The sequence below is a fragment of the Lottia gigantea genome (assembly GCF_000327385.1).
Source record: "Lottia gigantea unplaced genomic scaffold LOTGIsca_47, whole genome shotgun sequence".
In the NCBI taxonomy this organism is placed as follows: domain Eukaryota; kingdom Metazoa; phylum Mollusca; class Gastropoda; family Lottiidae; genus Lottia; species Lottia gigantea.
This window is the reverse complement of record NW_008709640.1, coordinates 1,272,588-1,296,279: the sequence shown is the minus strand read 5'-3', so window position 1 is coordinate 1,296,279 and position 23,692 is coordinate 1,272,588. Positions and strand designations below refer to the sequence as shown.

Sequence of the window (23,692 nt, the reverse complement as noted above, 5' to 3'; positions counted from 1 at the left end):
AGCTCAAGTCTAATTCCCAAAAATGTTCTTGAAATAAGTTTCCCAGTCACCTTGATGCCACTCTGTTACTGAGTCTGTCAACTCTGTCATGCCCTGCTTTGTACTGCAGAATATTCTCGTTGCTGATGTCTGTCTCCTGTTCAATGAGAGTGGGTTGATAGTCAAAAGTTGGAAATACAATCCTCTTTTTTCAAATATTAGTCACACTAAATGAGTTGGTTGTCAATAATCAAAGTCTATGTAAATTAACAAAGTTGCCGTAGTGATACTGGTATGCCAATATAAGATATGCTTTCAATTCTATGCAGCCATTAGTGAGTAATTAATAGCATTGTCGATTAATGATTTTATAAACAGTGTGAATAACTTATCTTGATGTTTCAGAAGGGTTATCATGCTCTACAGCTTGGCACAAACTTCCGCTTTCTAATTACTCTACAAAGCTAATAATACTACTACTAATTTGGTTTTGTGTTTGTCTATTTGAATAATAGACAAAGTACTGGTAATCTCAGTAACTTAAGTAATCATAGTACAGCATAGTACAAGCTTTTAATTTAGTATCACTCTGCATAGCTAATAATAGTTAGTCCAATTATTACAAATACTGTTGCAGACGCCAAAGAATAAGAAAGATGTATTATTCATGGTCTTGTGTGTGTCCTAAATATTTGAGTATAATGTGTTTATATTAGTACTAAGACCACCTGTGGCTAGTATGTAGAATATTTGAGATAGAAAATATGATAGACATTACTAAATGGCTAATCTACTAAAAAAAACAACAATAACTTATTGACGTATAATAGTTGAATTAATACTTTGATCACTATTTGATTTAACAGAGTCAAGAAAAATCTATAGTCAGTAGTAAAATGTCATGGTTGATGACAGGAAATGACCAGCCAGTTATGAATATTTTATTTCAAATAAGGTCATAAACCATTAGTTCTGGAAATAATAAGATTTTTACCAAACAATACTGGTTGAAAATATCATTCAGACTTTTGTCTAAAGATCAATAAAAACATATTGTTGATAAGATATCTACTATCATTTGAAATTGGATGTTGAAATCTTAAGATGATAAGGAGAGTTTTTAGTTTTATTGATAATATTTCTGAATATTTTGTTAAAATTTTGCCAGCTTATTTAGGGCATTGTAAAGAGATTTTTAAAATTTGCATGTGTATCGCAGACACTGATAGCATCTATTTGCGCCATTTCAATTTTCAATCAGTCAGTGGTTCCTGCAATTCCACTAAAACTAGACTCCACCATCACAATACAGATTTTGTGACGTCATCAAACGCTTTGTTTGAGTGGAATTGCAGGAACCACAGACAATTGATTGAAAATTGAAATCTATATTGTATGAGAACTGTGTAGATATATATCATACTACTGTGAGAACTTATCTTTAAGAGTCAAGTAGACACCAGATAGTTCTATCTCTAGGAAATAATAGAAATGTTAAAAATATCACCAACTGCTATAATAGACTGTACAATCTACAATTATTCCTATATTAATATACTTATTGATTACATTTGACATTTAATAAGTAACAGATATCAGATAGGTATTTAATATAGTTCCAACACTTTCTCTTTCTATTTACTATGTACTACAACTTCCTACCTTCAAAGGGGGGAAGATCATATTTTAACATCTTACTTTTCTAAAGATACTGTCTATCAGCTGATCTTTAGCAAAATCTCCAGGCATTGATCTTTCACAGAATAACCCTACCCAGGGTTAAGTCACCAGATGTTCACATACTTACTGACCATTTGTTTCCATAAGTCCTTTCTAGTGCTGTTACTTGTTGATAACCTTGAGAGTAAAATTTTCTCTCTTATTTATATAAGGTCTTCTTGTTTCTGTGCAGAAAGGATAATTTCATTTTTGAAATTCCTTGATGAGTTCCTAAAGGGATCATAAAGAGGTTTTCTACACTTAATTGTTTTACACCATTCCAATTTTTAACCAGACGTCTGTGGATGGCAATTCCACTAAAACTTATAGTTTAATGATGTAGCTATTGCAAAGAAAGAGAAACCTCAGTGATACTGATGTCATAAAAACAATTAAGCATATGTGTAATTACAGGAACCACAGACATCCGATGGGAAATAAGAATGATGCAAATAGAAGTCATAAATAACCATTATACAATTAAAAGGCTAGAAATGTCTGTACAACCACTCATAGTTTTCATAGTTCTAAAATATTGAAGAGTTGCCTCAGTATATTGAAACAGTTGTGTACTAATTGCATATATCTCTATTCATTTCAGGTTTAACTGGTATCTATTTAAAAGTTCTATTGGCATTGAGTGCTGCTGCTACTTTAACACAAATCATATTCCATGTCACATTGGTTGCTATAGCTACAGATACAGAACCTTATGGCTCTATGTTCCCTAATTGTAAGTATGAAATTTACTCTTAAAGGAATGACTCCCATTACTTGTTTTAATGGGATAAACTACTGCCCCGTTTTACAGGCTGTACACATTAAAGATTCTTCAGCAGTTGGAATTCAAAAAAGAGAATAGGCTAAGGCCACTGTCCATGCAAATTTGTCCTCATTGCATACTGCAGGGCATTGCGATTGTATTATAGAATGCAGCGATTTGATTAGATTGCACACTCAGATAAAGCAAATCAGAGCCCTCGACAGAAAGATTGTATACAGATTATTGCTTATTGTTCGAGCCCTCTGATTGGCTGTATTTACTAGCATACAATCCAACTAAATCACTGCATTTGCAAACTTTTGTAAAAAAGAAAGGTGGCTATTGCAGTTAAGGTAGAAGACAAAGTTCTTAATGGAGTGGCATTGTAAAGATGGTGTAACATGTACATTATTAATACCTGTTATAATTTGATAAAATTACATGTCAACCTATAGTCATTTATATATGTCTTTTGTATATATGCTATATATCACATTATGTAAGATTAAAATGTGCATGAAATGTGTTATTTAATGAGGGGTGTGGTACCCTATGTACACACTTCAACAGAGGGCTAATATTTCACTACTACTACTTTCACTGCAGCCTAAAGATTGCCAGATAATCTATACCAGACCCCTTACCATTTATTGACTTTGTATAGTTTCACTTTGCACAACATGCAATAATTGTTCACCAATAGTGAGATATCAAAAATAGATAAGCTTACTACGAAACTAGTATACACACTATACTTTTGACATTCTGGCAATGCCCTTCTTGTTGTTAACTAAGATATACTTGCATATCTAAAACTACATCAGAAATTAAATGAATGGAGTTTTACGTCCTAATTTTCTGCACCATGTGGGCTTATAAAGACGGGCAACACCATGTAGGGTGCAATGAGGGAAATTTTGCCTGCTCTTTTTCGATTTCCAAGGCATTCATTTATTGTCCCATCCGAGTGACTAGACGCTTTTTCCATGTCAGCCCATCTCACCTACATTACTGACAGGGAAAACCGGGTTGAAAAATCTGAAGGTGTTATCTTGACCTATGCCGGGATTGAACCCTGGAGCTTCAGGTTAGCACACTATAACTACATCAGAGATTACATGTTAAAGACATACAATAACTGGGCAATAAGGCTGCACAATACTCACACCTGGCTAGCTTTCAAGAAATATTTCTACAGATAATATGTTTAAAATCAAGATACTGTATAAAATTCGCTAAATAAGCAATATTTTGGGGATATTTTAGTATGTGTTTTAAATTGTTGGATCTAAGCCCAGATACATACAGATATATATCATTGTTATAGAGAGATAATTAGAAAATAGTGAAATGTTCAATATTAGCTAACTACTTACACATGCTGCATGTTTTAATAAAACAGAACCAAGGAATTTTACAATGCACTACATGACCTTTGATATTTAAACTATTTCTATACATTTATTTCTATTTTTAAAAACAATGTCTACAATTCAGGTCAACTCAAATATGCTTGATGTGACATATTTTTTTGGAAAATGCTGAAAAAAATTCAAAAATAACGTTGACCAATTTAATCTATCCTGATCACTTTTCAGAATGAAAATTCATTGTCATGTTCTTCTGCAATTAATTAAGACCTACAGTACTTTATGATGAATGGAATTGACATTATCACATTGTAAATAATTCTGCTATTGTGATATCATCAATCTAATCTTCTTAATAGCCTCACTGCATTTCATTTCCGAAGAGTGTTAACTGGTGTCAAGTTCTGTTAGCTTGTGAAACAATATTTAAGATTTCTTGTAATTATGATATTTTAAATTTGACCTTTTTCAGGTTCAGGTGATGAAAGTATTGCTCGTCAAATAGCAGTTCAAAGGTAGATAATATTACATTATCTTACAAGTCTATTCATTCTATTTTGAAAACCTTTTTTATCATCATTACCAATGTAGAAGCCATGGCAGAAAAGGTACATGCTGGTCTGCTTATTTGGATTTAACGTTAAGTTAAAAAAGTTTTCTTGCTCTTGCACAATGGACTTGTTGATTCACAGTAAGTTTGTGTTTTATATTTTACAGATTAGACCAAGCCTCAGCAGTTCATATCACCAGACTAGCTGTAACAGATCTAATAGTTTTTATAGTCACTTTGGTTACGTTTTTAATCTGTTATTTCTTGCTCAAAAGAGATGAAAATCAAACACCATCAGATTTACCTGTCATAGCTTCTAGATCCAGAAGGAGAAGGGGTAGACCATTTTTTGACTTTGTTGGCGAATTTATCTTGAATGTTTTGATTGGTGCTAGTGGTATTATCTTGCCGTCTGTATTGTCTGCCGTTTATTTTGTATCGTTTTTAACGATAGCGACATTATGGGCTCTCTATTATTCCATGGGAAGAAAGTTTGCATTCTATCGAGGATTTCTGCTGATATTTTCTGGTCTACATATCCTTACACTTCATCTGTACCAGTTCCAGTTTTTCCAAGATGGCGTCCCCCATGACAGCTTGGTTGCTAGGTAAGTAGTTCTATTTGATCAATTTTATTTGAACTTCTCTTAAATAATTCACAATATTTCAATATGTTTACAAAACATATGACGAGTTGCATATTTGCTTTCAAAAAAGAGACCATAGCTTGTGTTTTTCATGTTTCGAAAATTCATTATTTTGTATAATAATATTTTATGTCATAGTTATATATCTGTATAATCTTGAATAGCAAGCTGTTACATACAGAATTACTGACAGTATTCATAACAATTGTATAAAATAAAGTAAAGATCGGAGTTTGCTTTTATGATCAATATGAAAAAAAAAATTATGAATGATATTGAATACAAAAATTTCTTAAAATTTTATTCAATTTCATGTTCAAATTTTCTATTCAATAAATTTTTCTTTCAAATATTGCATTGTGACATTATTTCAATGGCAGAATACTGTATGATGTATTCATGCATGACTTGCACTACCACCTGATGATTTCATTTCATAGAATGATCAAAGCTATTTAAAACAAGTTTCCTTTGAAGTAACTCTTTTATAGCCTTTGTTTCAAACTGGAAAGTGTTCTGTTCTGGCATATATTGATTTACTATCTGATAATTTTATAATAGAACTTGAATTATTGAAACTTGTCATTCCAAAATGCATTAAGGGTTTCGATATTTTTAGCCTTTTATCATTTATTGATTGTAAATCCAAATTATTTTAAATTTCATCGTTAGGATATCAGATATATTCAACTGACATATTTTGGTTTTTTTCAACCATAATATTAAGGAAAATCAGCAAAAATATACTTTTTATCCTAAATTCTGCATTTGATTGTGAAAGTCAAAATGCACTAGCCTGTCATAGGTTTTGTTCAAATTCAAATTTTGAACCAACTAAAGCCAATGAAAATAAGCAAAAATATATTTTTTGTTCTAAGTTTTGCATTTGATTATGAAAGTCAAAATGTCCCAGCCTGTCATAACCTTTGTTCTGAAACAACCTCAAGTTAACACAATTAAATAACAATTAATGTCCCAGTTGTTGGAATCAATAAATGTTATTTAAAACAATGAATATGCATTAATCTCTTTGTTCTCTGTTTAATGTTAAAAGATGAGAGTGGGAATTTGATTTAGTGGTTAATATGTTAATTATTCTCATTATATCAGGCTTAATTAGTTTAATATTTCTTTGTGTGATTGTCTCCCGATAGTTTAATATCAGCCATTTGTAGCATTGTGTCAGCATTAATACATGAATAAATAATGATAGACCACAGTTCCAAACAATATCTCATAGGAATCCGTTGATTTTCATTGCTTGACACTTTATGTACATTCATGAAAATATATTTGACATGTATAAAAAAAAAATTCTTTACCTCCCCTCTATCTGGCTTGTTTATTAAACATGTTTAAAGAAGTCCCTTCAAAGTACCTTTAGGAGAGGTTAACAACATATATGCAATATCAATTGAATGTCAGATTTGGTTAATTTTAAGATATCTATGGAAAATAATAAGGTATCAAATGTTATACATAATGTTTATAGTAACATTGTTCAGCAAATAAAACCAGAGAAAAATTATCCCCCTCCCCTCCATACAGCATTGTTTATCAAACATGTTCAATAATGTCCCTAAAAGTGTCCTTAGACAAGGTTTACATCATTTATGGAAAGTTCAATGAAGGCCAGATTTTGTGATATATCTATGGAATAAATAATATTCACTGTCTAGGTCAAATGTTATAATATAATTATACAATGTACCAGTAAGGTTATTACTCTCTGTCTTCAATGTTTACTGACCCAAATTTTGCTCATCATTTTTGCATAAATTGATATATCAGCTAAAAAATACTACAGAGAGTATTAAATTGTCTTTGAGTAGATGAAAATGCAAACCACTGGAAAAATTATCATATGTAATATGATCTGACAGAGGGTAATTTTAAGACCGAAAAGTGGGTATTTTTGTATTTTCTGGGAAGGAAGTGTATTATTTCAAATGCTAAACACTGAACCTTAATCCATGGACCCAAAGACTTTCTAAGACAAATTTTATTTTGAATATTTATGATATGAGAGAAAAAATTCAAATCTGCTCATGGTGGACTGAGAGTAAGAACTCACTTGTTTGTATTTGATAATATTTTGAAACTAATGAATATGTATATCAATATAATTTTAGATTGCTTGGTTTAACTGGTATTATAAAAACAGATTGTAATAAACCATGGATACTCAGTATTCATTCTGATGTTAAATGGGAATATTATGTCAACCCTGGAATATTACTATTATTATACTGGGTACTAGCATTCGAAACCAGACATTATTGTCATAGAAAGGTTTGTATTAACATCTAGTCCTAGCTTTATTTTGATAAAATCTGAAATATGGAAAATGTCATTATGTTTCTGGGGTTCGGATCTCAATTTGAAAAAGAAGACTATGTTTTTCATGATTTACTTTAACTGCCAGAGTTCTGTCTTTCATTGCTAAACTATAATTTGCATGTATTGTGTTCAGATCATTGGCATTAAAGAATTTGATGGACACACACAAAACCCAGTTACCACAAAAGCCCTTCTGCAATTTTGCACAGCTTTTATAAGCCATTTCTAAGAAATTAATTGTGCCTCATGTAGATAAGACAATTGCCTTCTTGAAGCAATAATGTAGAAGAAATGTAAAAGAAATTATATCAATCTAAAGAATGTCTAATCCAGGCCCAGCTTTTAGATCACAGTCGTAAAGATTTCTTTCAGAGATGAACTAATTCTATCTTCTTTCTTCAGAATGAACCGTTTGTTGAAACAGATATCGTGAAGGATAAGAAACGGAAAAAGAAACGACAACCCTCTAGTCTTGAACGCCAGGTATTCATACAACCTCAGCAGGATAAGGTTTGAAGGAATATATTTTTAAGGCTGCTGTCTTGATTATTGTGATCCTAGTTTGGCTGTAGTCTTGATTATTTTGTCACTGGCTGTTGTTGTGGTATACTATTAACTATTATTAAAACACTTACTCTATTGAGTTTTAAAACAAAATGGAAATTCTATGATTCTTGATCAGACACAATTTAGTCAATACCATGGAAACAAAATTCTTCAAAATATTCATTTCACTTTCAATGAGCAATACTGAAAACTGAAAATATGAAAAACAAAATATAAGCCTGATAATGCACTTTAGATTTTAACAGTTAATGCTTATTTTCTAATGCTTATATTTCTTTTGCAAACAATTTCTTGGTTGAAAGGATCGCCTGTCCACGTACAAAAGTATTAAAAGATTTTCATTACATTTGGCTCAAAAATTTACTATCATTTCCATTTGAATTGAATCAGCTATAATATATTTTAATTAGTTAATGATTGCATGCACTCTTAAAAAACCAATATGCAAAGTGTGATGCATGGCTTTAAAGTAGATATTTTTGTAATGTGTATATGTAGCGTGATATGTTGTAGTTTAGTTTTATTTTTCTTATCTCCTCGTCATTCATTCATTCATTCATTCATCCTTTTTATTCATTTCATCAAGTTTCATAAGTATCATTATGTCTTCATAAAGGGTGAAATTCTGATATGGACAATTTTCAAATGGATGTGAACTGCCAGATTTCTGTGTCCCTAACTGAGGCTTTCCATTTCCATCAACTGGCCTTAGATTAATCTTATCTAGGATGTTTCCTAGATCATCAATACCCAATTTACTAGTTGCTCGGCAGAATAAATAATAAAGCTGACTTATTCAAGATTACAGTCTCATTCTATCACAATCAGAACTCTTGACCATCATCAAAAACCATCCATGCTTTGACAGTTTAAACCATAGCTTCCCCCATTTTCAGTTACTTCTATTCTTCATATAAGAAAAATGTTTAAACACCTATGATAATTAGTATGGTTTATTTGGGATAAAGTTTTAAACAAATTTTTGTTAAGGTTCCAATATGAAGAGGCATCCATAGGCTTCATTTGTGAATGATGGTCAGTTGTCCTTCTGTAACTTGAACCTCTCTTCCCATCTTATTTCTGTGTGTTAAGGAAAATGGTGGCAATTGGTTTGTTGTTCCGGTCAGTTATGTATGGCAATAACTTTTGCAGGAATGTAAAAAATCTTGTTATATCTGGACCTGTTACACAGGTCGCGAATAGATTAGGTCTGAAGCGTTGTTCAGTGCTGTATAAATGATGGAGTAGAAAATAGAAAAGTGGACAAGCTACCAACGAGTTTTGCTTTCTTTGTTTTCTACTGTTTCGATAATCCATTACCGAACAATACACCAACATTCAAACTTGTTTATTTGCACCTCAAATCTATGTTCCTTTTTGTTATAGCAAGTCAGATGTCTTCTTTCCAAAAAATCCAAAATTTTTGCAAAAAATTTCTCCCCTTCTATTCTTTGCTTTAGGTAGAAATGCTTACAGAGCAATCTAGATGAGAGTATAGCACCGATTTGTCCTTCATAGCCTTTTTTTGTGTGATAGAATTTTCACTAGAATTAGAGATTTTAAAGTAGAAATAATAATTGATGTTGTGAAATTTTTTAATAACTCTTAACTAACAATAATTAACAGTTTTCTAGTTTTTTTGCTCAGTTTTTTATTCTAGTTCTTTTTTATGTGTAAAACTTCCTAAATCTATTTAAAAAAAAGATTAAATTTTTTTCCACCAAGATTTAATATTCTTCAGTAGCTTAATAGAAAAATAACAAATAGAAAAATCTCTCAATAACAAAAGGTGTAGGTTCATTCATAACTGCATGGTAGTCAAATTGTAGTATAATGATGCTTAAGCCATATAATTAAATAGTGGCGCTGAAAATTTGATATATTCCTTTCAAACTTCATTCTTTAAAGGGAAACTACCTCTTAGAATGGACATAAAAGTTTCAAACTTGGTAAATTAGAGTCTAAATTCATCAGCGGACTTACCTGGTGTCATAATTATACAACAGAATCTCTCTATATGACAATGAATCCATTAAGATATGAAGCATTTTTCCATAATTGCCTAGTTTTATGGATAATTACTTAGTTTTATGGATTTATCAGGTTAAAGAGGGATTCTGTTGTTTAGTTATGACACCAAGTAAGTCCACTGATGAATATATAGACTCATTTTGACTAAGTTTAAAATGTTCAATTTTTGGTCATTCTAAGATGTATGCCTTGAAGAAAGGTTTTATTAAAAGATAAGCCCAACAAAGTAATTAATGATGTAAAAAGGAAGAATATTTTATTAATTAGTAATTTTCTCCCAATCAGACAGGCAGTATTATGTTTTCCGACTCGGCCTATGGGGATCCAGATGCATTAGAAGAGGAGGTATGTTATGTATATTGTTATTGAATATATTGTTAGATTGCTGTTTGTAATGATTCATGTTTATTAGCTTGTACTATTATAAGACTTTTTACTGAAAATTCCACATGCACCATTTCAATACATAAACTTTTAATGCATATCATTCATCCATTCAATCATTGTTATTCAATCGTTACATTCATTTCATGCATTCATTCATTCAATTCATACGTTCATTGAATAGATATTTCAACTATTTTACTGCAAAGCTACAAAAATAAATTATTCATTCATTTCATGAATTCATTCAATTCATGCATTAATTAAATGAATATTTCAGCTATTTTCATGCAAAGCTACAAAAAATAATTCATTCATTCATTTTATGGTTACATTCATTTAATGCATTCATTCATTCATTCAATTCATTCATTAAACATTTCAACTACATGCTGAAAACAAATTTCATTCCTCATTCATTCAATTCATACATTTATTCATTCAATTCATTCATTAAATATTTCAGCTATTTTGCTGCTACCACAGATTTTGATAATTCATTCATTCATTCATTCAATTATTATATTCATTTCATTCATTTATTCCATATTAATTAATTCTTTCACATATTCATTCATTCATTCACTATGCATTACTCAGAGTTACCAAGATATATTAAAGGGGCATTTGTTAATGCTTCTGGGCTATATTTAATGCAGGGAAAGGGCTATATAAATGATATTTTTTTTTCTGTTTGAAACATCTTGCTACTTTAAAGCCATGCACAATTTTACATATATTCACATTTTGATTTTAGCAAAATAGTCAAGAGATAGAAGTGGTAAAAACAACTTATTTAATATAGTTCATGTAGTTATAGACACAATACAGCTTTTAATGTCTCAACACAAACACTTTTTTGGCACTTAAATATGCGGATGCATTTGTGACAAATATTGACTATATGTGTACATATCTCTAGTCAAACTTCAAGATTGAAAAATATTTACATACACTTTGTCGATTTTTGACACTCTCAATGGTATGTCTTGTATTGCTATGAATATATATTTTGTCAAGCCTTATATCCTGCGTGTTTCAGTTGTTAGTGGGTGGTACTTTGTATTTGTGATATTGTACATCTAATTACAATATTTATTTATATATTGAACTGTACAATTTGTACATAAAGCTGACATTTTACCTTAAATATTTATTTAGATTTGTTACTTTAATATATTTTACTTCTCTTTTTATACGAAAATAATCAGAAAATCTTCTTTTTTGATTGGGGAATAATTATTTGCATTTTTATTTAGAATATATATTTTTTTTAATTAATACCAGTATATATTTATACGCCCACATGAAATTGGCATATATTGTCGACACCCATGTTATCATTTGATTGTTATTATATTGCCAAATATTTTTATTCAAAATCAAAGCTGCCAGTGGACATATATTACCTTGCCTGGCAAGCTATCTTATAGAGTCATAGACATTTATTCCAGTAGAGAATCATTTTTTATACTTTTTACCTATTTGAAAACCCATGTCCAATGAGATATAAAAAAAAAAGTGATTCATGCCTACCATTCATAATCACTGAAATGTTTGAGCAAAGTTTTTTCAATGCACACTTTTTTTTTGTAATTACAAAATTGATATCATGCAAAAAAGAAGATTTTTGTTATGCAAATTTTTGTTTTCATTTGAGTGATATTTTGATAGTGAATTTTAATTTTCGGTTTGTTAATTAAAGCATTTGGTAGATGATGGTGAGAACCAGAATTATAGCTCAATAGAAGCTACTAATAAAGATGAACCAACAGGAGCTACACCAAGATCTAATGATGAAACAGATGAAGAAGATGTCTCTGGGTCTAGGAAAAGAGAAAGATCCAATATCAAACGCTCTCCTTTCATTTCTATATTTGTATATATTATGAAACAGAGTTATGTTCTCTTGTTGATAGCTATGATGGTAGGTGATCATGTTTCTTAGCAACTTCCATTTCAGTCAGATGCTTTTCTCAGCAACATGTAATTCTTAATTTTCCTTGTGTTATTATTATATTTAACAGTAGAAATCACTGCCTGGAAAAACTTTCATGTCATGCCCAAAACATTTCCATGGGAGTTGAAATTCCCCCCATCTGTCTTCCTGCCTCAAACACTCTGGTGTCCATTTCAGCTTCGTTAAAGAAAATCAGTTTCTGAGAAACAGTTATATATTTGAGCTAGCAAATGCAATGGACCTTAAACAAAAATGTTCACGAATTGGACTTGAATTAAGAATTAGCAGTAAAATATATTTAATCTTGGAATAATGTAATATGTTTTAATTGTAGGCATGGAGTATCACTTTCCACAGTTGGTTAACATTTGTGTTGTTATTAGGAGCCTGTATATTATGGATGCTTCCTGATTCCCGCAGAGCCTGTTTGATTATCTCCCCCTTGATTACCATCTACGGTGTGTGTCTGCTCATTGCACAGTTTATATTCAGCTTGAATCTAACAGAAGATGAGTTACCAAGACAAACTGGAGATTTAAGATATCGTGAAATAGGTCTGATGGATTTGGAATGTTATGAATTGGCACTACAGGTAATTTAATTGTTATTATCCAGATCCCTAACTACCTCTCTTTTGATCCAGTAGCCTAATTCCCCAAAACTTATCTTAAAGTGAATTAGTGTTACAGTCATCTATCAGTCACTATGTTTTATCAGATTGCTGAATTTTATCTTATGATTTGTATAACAAGACCACAAAACTACCAAATTGGGTTAATTTTAGATGCCTGTATGATTATAAGATCTTGAGTTTGGTTAACCCATATGGTTAAAAGTTAAAAATAAGTAAGACTCTTAAGAAGAATGTAGGATTTTTTATTTACACATTCAAAATGGTAGGAGACACTGGCCTGAAAGAAATGGCCATAGCATCCGACTTTTTCTCAGTGCAAAAGTCACTCTATCCCATAGAACCTTATCTCCTAGCAGGTGACAGTGTGTCACCATTCGGAAATCTTTACGTATCATGTAGAAACTTTAGAACATTGTAAACAACTTTTTCCAGGTGTTCTTTGTACTGTTTTTCTGGTTGACAATGAGGCAATATATGAGAGAAAGACAAACAACACAAAATACTCAGCAAGGATTACAGTTACATCATGTTCAAAGACAAACTAGTACACTATCAGACTTTATTAGTATGTACCTATCTTATTACTTTTATTTCTTTTACTCTCAAACAAGCATAGTCGCTCTATGATGTTGATGCACTTCTACAATCGATTCCAAATATCAATCGTTTTGAAATGCAGATAATTTCCTAGGTTTTTTTTGTGTGGTCTTCAATAGCTATCCATGATCTGATACAATTGCAATGCAAGACATGTTCTAAGTTGTTGAAATATTCAACCTATCAAAAACTCTGTTCAATCAAAGTTTGCAAAGAACATGTGAGAAGGTCCTTTTGTATTATTTCCATTCCATTTTTGAATCATCAGTAGATGTGCATTTATATCATTGATTAACTATGCTTTTGACAATATTTTCAATTAAAAGCTTTCGTTGTTAGATATTTTAGAAATTTTCTGCAGAATAGTTTTTGTGCTGAATATTCTGATGTTTTAAGAGCAGTTGTTTTATTTCTACTAAATTATATGTCTTTGTTCAATATTAGAACTTATAAATTGTTATTTAGTGTGATTTCATGGTTTTCATTAAAAATTTGGAAGCCATTTTGAAAAATTAGAATTACTCTCATAGATACTCCCTACATGAGATTTTAAACACATCCTAGTCATGAAGCCTGTTTTCAGAAATTCCAATTTTGTGGCCTTTCATAGAAATAGAATTGATGACATAGAATATACATTTCCAGCATCATTTGGTTGGAATTTTTTCACAAAATAGCCATGGATTAGAAATTTTCAAGATGTCAAACCTGACTGAAACATTAGCATGTGAAATTCAAATAAAAGATTATGATTAAAACCAGTATCATATAGAATAATAGAATACCAAACCACTGAAACCCTTGAAGCAGTCTTCTGTGAAGGGTGGTATCGAATAATTTAATGTAAAACCATGAAGTTTGCTTGTTGTGATATCTTTTTACTCTCTAATATGTATATGCTATTTAGCATGTTATATTCTGTATCCCCCGTTATTTAGCTGGAGGACCAATAGATTCCGATACTGTTGATGGTTATGATAGTAATACTATGAAAACAGTGGGTACGTATCCTCCTTCTCTATATTATGCCTTCATTTCCATGGAGATGTAAAACTTCATTTCATTTCCTATAATCTCTTTACAAATTAACTTCTTATGACAGTAACTTATGCTAATTTTTTTAATCATTTTCTTTTGGATTTTCTTATTACTTTCAAGATGGTCTCAAATGATCAGGTTGAGGGATAAGGCATGAAATATTCTATTTATATACATAAAACTACTTTATAACTTTATCTCCCATATATATATACTTCTATTACTGATTATATTTAACGGTGCCGTCACACCATAATGATTAACAGTTGTGTATGGTCGCTAGTAATGAAAGTGGTTACAAGTACCAAACTCAGTTGCATGATAGGTGCTGTGCAAACTTATGACTTTTATTCAATATTATCAACCATACGCATCTGGTAATCACTATGGTATGAGGGACTAAGCTTTTGCAATATTGAATAATAATCTATTTTTTCTTAGTTGCTGTTGTGAATAAATCTTCGCTTCATTTTACTCAGCTTTGACCATCAGCAAATCCTTTTCAGAGCTGGCTTAAAGCAAATAGCTTTTTTTATCAAATTCTCTTAAATGTAGTTGTAGTTTATGTATATGCTATATTTGTTAGAAGGTGTAGTAAAACGTAATATTTACTCTATTTCATACTTTTCTTCTGTATATTTCTTGGTTGGCAACTTCGAACATTACACTACTAAAATTGTATTGTAAATTATATTAATGCAAATTATGTAAGGTCACGAGTTAAACTGTTACCCTATGGCGGTATATCAAGACAAAAGTTGGCTGGAAAATTGAATAAATGCATGTTTATGATAAATTTTTCACAACTTTCCATGGTAAAAGGGTAACTGTTTATTGCTAATGTTTATGTTTTCAAGATATATGAATTTTAATACTAAGAATATAGTATGAATTTAGGTAGGGCTTATTTTTATATTGCTACGTGTGCAACTTCCGACATGATTGTTTACATTGGTGACGAGGCAATGGCGTTTATTGGGATATGAATACCACATATTAGTCCAATGGAAAAAGATATACCTGATTAAAATATTTTGTTATATTTTGACTATTTATTACAGCTCGATATGTTTGGTTGATACTGTGTAAATATTGGATATTTGTTTGTGTTGGAATGCTGTTGTTGATCTCAATACAAGATGTCGTGGTCTATAGAATTATCTACATGTTTCTATTCCTCTACTTTATACTCGCCTTCCAGGTACAAAATTTCTCTCATTGCAAACTGCATGGCAATGCCCAATTAGGACGTAAAACTCCAATCATTTCATTTAAATGTTAGAAATAAGATAGGCTTCTGTCAATTGGATTGTAATTTTCATCGGCTTTATGTTGGAAAGCATATCAAAACTAGAACTGTGAACAGCACAGAGCGTGGCATGAGACTGTATCCCATGGCTTTGTGAAATGATGTTTTTGTAACAGTTTTAGCTTATGTTATATTTATATAACAATTTCAAATAAAATGTTACTATTATATTTCAGTTCTCCTATGTAGTATGGAGAAAGACAATGTTTTTATTTTGGTGGGTTGTAATAATATATTCTATGGCTGTATTAATTATGATCTATACCTACCAATTTGATGCTTTCCCTCAATACTGGAGTGATGGTACTGGATTTACTAATGCTACGTAAGTTTGTCATAATACATTGTTTGTCAGTTGCAGACGTCAAATATATACTCTGAAGAATGATACAAATAGCTTGAATTGAACTGTATCAGCTAATAGAGCAAATAATTAATTGAATTTATCATAAAGGTTTAGCATAAAGGAAATCTACATTTAAAACAAGAAGTTGGTTCTGAAAGATGTTTTCAACTAAGAATAAAACTGTAAAGCTTTCTTGTTCTTGTTGCTTGCCTTTGCTTATTGAAATCTTACCAAAACATCACAGTGAGGTGATTTTACTCATACTGGTAAATACCGGTTTAACAACAAGATACAAAATCTGAACTTTTGTGGTGAAACTTTTGGACTGTGTCTTTACGTCTCCTGTTGTATTTTGTAGATTAAGTGATATTGGACTGGAGAGATATGATACTGCTGGATTATTTATGAAATTATTGACACCTACAGCTTTCTTGATAATAGTTATTCTACAGATACATTACTTCCATAAACCATTCTTAGCTTATAGTTCACTCACTAGATACAAGTAAGTACATTTTCTTTTCTTAAACAGCATCCAAAGTTTTATCAAAACTGCAATTTAAATGATTTATAACTAATGATAGAATCAATTTTAGTGATATATAACTAATGATAGAATCAATTTTAGTGATATATAACTAATGATAGAATCAATTTTAGTGATATATAACTAATGATAGAATCAATTTTAGTGATATATAACTAATGATAGAATCAATTTTAGTGATATATAACTAATGATAGAATCAATTTTAGTGATATATAACTAATGATAGAATCAATTTTAGTGATATATAACTAATGATAGAATCAATTTTAGTGATATATAACTAATGATAGAATCAATTTTAGTGATTGACTCATCAGACAATCAAATGCTAAAATTGATTGAAAATTTGAACAAATTCAATTCTGAATTTTGTCTTTTTTGAGTCACTTTGAGGTAAAATCTTTGACAGTAACAATATTCCTTGAAATAAACAATAACAAGGAGGAGCCCTTACTGAAGAATTTTCTTTTGTTAATTTTTTTAATTTTTGTGTCATTACAGGAAAGATGAACCAGTGGCTGACCCCAATGTAACAGATTATACTACTGATGAAACAGGCAATACTACAACTGATTCTGAACATCATCTTAACAGACGCACAAAACGTAAGTACAAACTGTCACAAACTGACCTATTTCAGCCCTCACTGTAGTTTGACAAGTAGGAATTTTTGGGAAAAAAAATATACTAGTTATTGTACATGTTCAATGTAATATTTTTACAGGATGGAAGAAAAGAATGTCTTATTGGTTCCGAAAACTGTGGACATTTTGCAGTAAAACCTGGGCAGTTGTTTCTGCTTTCCTCTGGCGTCTGTCTGAAGTACATTTCTTCAAGATAGTTGTATTAATAATAATGTTGGTGTCTGTTACAGAAGTAAGTCTAATTTATATATGCCGTATAATTGTGAATCTGGAAATATCTTTGTCACTGACGACCAAATCATAAAGTTGGCACATGCTGACACTGATAGGGAATGGTTTCTTTCTCATTTTAGGCATAATTCACTTTGACCTAATGAATATTTTTATGTGAAGATCCCTAGACAGTTGGAAATCAAAAAAGAGTAGGCTAATGCCGCTATCCTGGCAAAATTTCCCTCATTGGACCCTGCATGGCGTTGCCGGTCTTCATTAGCCCACATAGTGCAGATAAGTAGGACGTAAAACTGTCATTTCATTTCATTTCATTTGATGGAGCTTTACCTTCTATCATTGTTATTTTTTAGGTATCAGCTATAAGTGCTATATATGTATTACTAATGGCAGTATTTATACCATTATCAAAATGTCATATAGTACTATCACATATAGTACAATTCTGGACATCATTAGTACTACTAGCTAAAATGTTATACCAACTTAGACTTGTCAAGAAAGACTATTGGATTACTAACTGTACAGTAAGTTAACTTTTTGAACTGATTGAGATATTCTGAAATTTAAAACTGTTGTCCTTTTTTTCGCGCAATATTTTGGGATTATTTAGGCACCACCATCCAAAAGTTTAAGACTAAGACTAAGTATTCAAGCAACAAATCCCAAAATAAAGAGTTAATAAGGCTTGTTTTGTGGGCATTAATCTTTATACATATAAATTAAATAAAAATTTTGTCAAATTGGTTTTGTTACTTATTAATAGTCAAATCTTAATGATCTTAAGAAAGAGTGTCTCTGTTGTTTTTCTAAATCCAGTGTTTTCTGAAAACCTCATAATTTTCTTTTAAGTTTGGCATTATGAATGTTGATATCTTCATATTGATGTGAATATTGATAATTATTATGTTGATATGAAAAGAATATTATGTAGTTATATTGTTATTATTATATTTGTAGAGCCCAATGGATGTAGGTAATACATCTCTATCAAGTATGTTACAAAATGGTACAGAAGTAGATAATGCTCTGTGGGTTGGTCTAGCTAAAATATCTAAACTAGATGTGACCATCTCTTATTATATCAGTGTAAGTATTGATCATGCATTATAAAGAAACTTTTATATTTAAAAGATGAAAATATAGGGGTTTTTCAAAATATAGTCATCATAAGTTACTGATTTCTGATACTTAAATACTTATTTTTTTAAGTTCAATTGAGTTGAGTCCTGCTGCAAGAAAGGTCATGGGGCCTGAAGAAATCACTCAGCCAGCAGCAAAAACAATGCCACAGTAGCGTATTTTGGGGAAGGGACATTAATAGGTCTCATGTTGTGAAATTTAAGCCCTCTAAATTCATCTCAGGCCATCTGAAATCTGTTGGCATCAGGGGGGCCACTAGCAGCACCGAGACTTCTCCCTGGTCTCAAAGGGCTTTTACTCTTCTGAGAGACACCCCTCATTGTTTGCTAGATACTCCTCTGCATGGCCAATCAGGGATAAAATGTGATGTGTATAATACTTGACTATTCTTCAATGATCTATATTTATGTTTTCAGAATTATCTACTGATATTATTGTTAGTAGCTTTTGAAAGCATAGTTCGATATCATCAGATACAGAGGTACCGACATGAACAAATAGTCAAACCTAAAACTGGTATCGTGTTCCCAGAAATCAAACGAGAAGATGCTGATAAAGGCCTGAAAAATTGTATCATGTACTTTTTCAATTATGGCTTTTATAAATTTGGATTAGAGGTAGGTCACTGTTGAACCGAAATCTCTAGATAGAAATTCTTCCACCTGCTATTTCAAGCAGAACTGCCAAATTTATACAATATAGTATAATGTCATTTGATTAGATTCTAAAGAATTCACTCTTCTGCTATATTTGAAATAATATGAAAAGTTAAGACACCAATCATAAAATAATGATCTTTTCAGACCTGTTGAACTACATTGAACTATCAAGTTTCTCATTTTTTCTTATTGCGTATGAAGGGGTACTATGAGATAGTGTAGATAATCTTCTCGAATTTCCCAAAAGCTGAATTTTTTTTGACTGAATTGGACTTCATTGTTTTTTATCTTTTCAGATCTGTTATATAACTACAGCAGCAACTATTTCTATCAGAGCTGATGCCTATGCTGTATTATATGCTATATTTCTGGGTATATTGTTATTATTGAGTCGCCGTGGTAACAGTAGGATCTGGCCGTTATATACCATTGTATTAGCTATTTTATTGCCCCTACAATACCTGTCCTGTGTTGGCTTCCCTCTTGGATTATGTCTCAGTAAGTTCTTAAATATTTCTTACACTAGTTTCTTCGCGGACAGTCCGAGCTGCTAGATTTGTATTTGAAAACAAAATATCACTGGTGCATCACCAATACTTAATCTTATGATGTCAACAGACAAAGGACAATAAAAAGTTTGCAACACATTTTCTTACCATAAAGGGAACATATACCTGCTGCTCCAAATCACCTAGCAGACGTCAATCCAACTTACAAACTGATCACTTTATCTTGGACCAAGGCACAGATGGAAAAGCAATATTTTCCACTTCTTTATGAGTGTGTTAAGTATAATCTTACTTTCAGAATATCCATGGAAACATGAAACAACCTTAGACCAGAATTTAGAACAGTGGTTATTTTTACCAGATTATGCCTACCCACCTCATCCTTTTAAATTGCTTGGTATGTTTGTTTATCTAATAGTTCTGTATCAATTAATTGTGCTCTTTTGGGTGTCATTTAACTAGTGAGTTCTGCACATTCAGGTTTTATGGAATCAACAGAATGTTCAATAAAAAAAGATAAAGAGTGCACACAGAATTCAAAATGGCGGAGGAGGAAAGAGATGGGACAATTTTGAATTTGACATGCTGCTTTCATACTGTTCGATTGCGGGAACAGACGGAACCTGTTCAGAACTCTCCAATGGAAACCACCTTGTTCAACTGAGTGGAATCTTGAGATCTTTAGTTCCAGCCTAACATAGTTTGTCATCTTCAGCAGAGCAATTCAGCTAACATTAATGCCTCTTTGCCTTTACAACATCAATGATCGGTGTGTTACAATTTGAAAAAGAGAAGACTGGATTTGTTGTTATAGCAAAATATCTCTTTATTGGCTTTGAATTGCCTGTCTTTAGAAAAGACAAGATGGGTGAAAACAGATGATGTTCCAATGATTAGTTTAATTTTCCTATATTTCAGCTGATTTTATCCAACTATTATTTGTATGTCTACAATGGCGTGTATTTAGAATAGAAAATAGACAGGAAGTACAGGATGAAGGGGGAGATAATCAAGATATTTTACCAGAAGTAGAAGCTAATACACCAATACCAGCTCTCTATAATGATTTTACTGCTTCAACTTTGTAAGTTACTTCATCAATTTCAATCTGAAAAGTAGATTGGATGATCTGCCATGGATCTAAATGTGTTTCCAAAATATTGTTTTCTAATTTTAAATGATTGAAATCTTACCTTGACAATTGCAATCTTCATAATGTCAAGGTATTACAAACTACGCATAATACCTTGACATCACAAGGCACTTTTTTGTATCACAGAAATTTCATATGCAGCAATTTGATTTTAGTGAATACAACCCGATTGAACATACAGCTGAATTGTTGAGTGCACTGATTGGCTGTATTCGCTAGGGAACAAACCAATCAAATACTGCATATAGAAACTTCAATGATACATGAAAAATGTCTTATGATGTCAAGGTATAAGACTTAGCATTGGGCATTTGTATGATTATACATTTATTTCAATATCATCAACATTATAGTAGAACAACTCGAATGCTGAATCTTTGGTTTTGAGTTCATTCTTTTTGCAATATAGAATTGACTGTGATATTATTTCTATTATATTATAGGTCTTACCTAGATGTAATCAAGTATTTTGTATTTGGGTACATGTTTTGGGTAACATTAGCTATAGTATTTCTAACTGGTTTAACCAGAATCAATCTGTTCAGTATGGGCTATGTTATTGCTGTCTTCTGCTTTATGTGGTATGGCCAAGAATTTCTGTTAAAACCGTTAAGGAAATTACTCAGAGGGTATGTTAGATTTTTGATATAGAAAAACAGAGAAATTAGAATTGTGTGCAAAAAATCTGTTTTTGACTGCTTATAATTGTGTGGTATCTTGTGATTATCTTGTGATTTATTTAGACAGAATTTCCCAAATTATTGTTAGGGAGTGAAAGCTGACACTAGGTCGCCTCTCAGAAACACTGGCTCAGATTTAAGAATTTTTCTAACATTCAGGAGGATTCAACCCCTCAGCTTCTTATTGCCTATCAGACGACAGCCCAACCTCGCTACCAACTGAACTATCTTATTGGTAAAAAAATGATAAATCAAGTGTTGGCCATTACAAGAAGTCTGCTTTTATTACCAGCTCCCCCATTCAAGACAATATAATTTACAAAAGGTCCTGATATAGTTTCAATACAATCAAAAATGATATATGCCTTATTAATATCTATTACAGATGGAATATACTATTAGGTTATACATTCTGTGTTTTATTTGCTAAAGCTGCTTTACAGGTAATTATATTTTTGTTAAACTTATATCAGATGTAATGACCTATTGTAACTGCCAATAATCTGAACTTGGAAATTGTAAGGAGTTTCTGTTTACATCTCTAGTAACATTGTTCAACATTAACCAATGTTTTTTTTTTGATTACAGCTGGTAGGATGTGTGTATATTAAACATCTATATGAAAATCAATGTTGGTTAATACAGTTATTGGGTATTAATTGTTTAATGTCAGATATATCTATCAATCCACGTAAGTTTTACTTGCTCTATATTTAACAGTTTCACATATATTAAACAAATATATAATATACTAAGCATTGAATACAGACCTTGAATAGAACAAAAGATATTAGGGTAAGAATTTGTATATCACAAAAAATGATGCAATGTGCAATATCAAGAGCTTCTTTGCCAATCTTTCCTATTGAATAAGGCTTGCATAGGCACTAACAGGGCATAGTCTCATAATGACATAAACCGGACATAGGCCATTTTGGCCATACAAGTTTTAAAGTAAAACATATTAAATGCCTATTTCTGCAGTTAAAATTGCTCTTAAAATTTTATTTTTTGTTACTGTAGACAGGGTTGAAATTTTTGACATAATATTTTGTTATTTTTAGCTATCCATGTAAAATGTGTAATAGAAGAAGATAATACAGGTCTAGCATGGGATGTGGTGTGTTTTGTATTCCTACTCTTACAACGACGTATCTACAGTTCACATAATTTTAGACATGTTGTAGATGAAATAGAGGCTCAACATAGACTTGCATCACGGTATGTTTTTAATTTTTTTTAACAAAAATACAAAGACATTTATGAACTTCATGTGAAGGACTTTAATTCAGACCAGACCTTTTTCGATGATTTCCATGCAATTAAGTTGTTGTGTTTTGTGTTACATGGACTTAGTCACTTTTCTTTCAACTGAGCCCTTAAGATTTTAGTTTTTAGTCAACAGTATTGATGTTTTTGGTAAACGAGAAAGCCATGTGGATAGCCATTTTGGAGTATTTCATATTTGTTTGCGTGTTTTGTTTTGTAGAGGAGCTCAGTATATCCATAGAATTAATATACGAGAGGTGAACAGACAAAAAGCTGCAGAAGAAGAAATTCTATTAAACATAAAGAAGAAAATGAAGTCACTGAAAGAGAAACAGGGAAGACTTAAGAAAAATTACGTTGAGCCTGAAGAACATTATCAAGGTATGTTTCGATTTTGTTGTTATAATTACAGCAGACAATGAAAAATCTAAGCAGACGCCAATGATTTATTGTTACTTGTATTTGGCTTTAATTTGCTTTAGTTTTATCTTTGGTGTCTGTCTTAGTGTCAATCTGCTTTTACAGCCTTTTCAGAAGCAGATGCCAAGTATTTTTAGAATGTGTGTTGCCTATGTTTGATAAATCAGCTTTAGTTTTATCATTGGTTCCCGTTTAGTGCT

General features: G+C 31.2%; 1 protein-coding gene across 1 annotated transcript; it reads left to right on the top strand.

The window, feature by feature from the left end:
• Positions 1-4,762: 4,762 nt before the first annotated feature.
• On the top strand, positions 4,763-23,046 carry LOTGIDRAFT_124598 (hypothetical protein; the record flags this gene model as incomplete). The annotated part of the gene is made up of 20 exons (XM_009061322.1): positions 4,763-4,989; positions 7,161-7,281; positions 12,056-12,166; positions 12,645-12,902; positions 13,377-13,509; positions 15,641-15,780; positions 16,065-16,213; positions 16,593-16,739; positions 17,286-17,393; positions 17,561-17,660; positions 18,013-18,186; positions 18,620-18,748; positions 19,219-19,419; positions 19,758-19,959; positions 20,269-20,367; positions 20,889-21,054; positions 21,567-21,752; positions 22,189-22,246; positions 22,392-22,494; positions 22,868-23,046. Coding segments are annotated over 20 exons (2,991 nt in total), but the record flags the coding sequence as incomplete, so codon positions are not given.
• Positions 23,047-23,692: the final 646 nt, after the last annotated feature.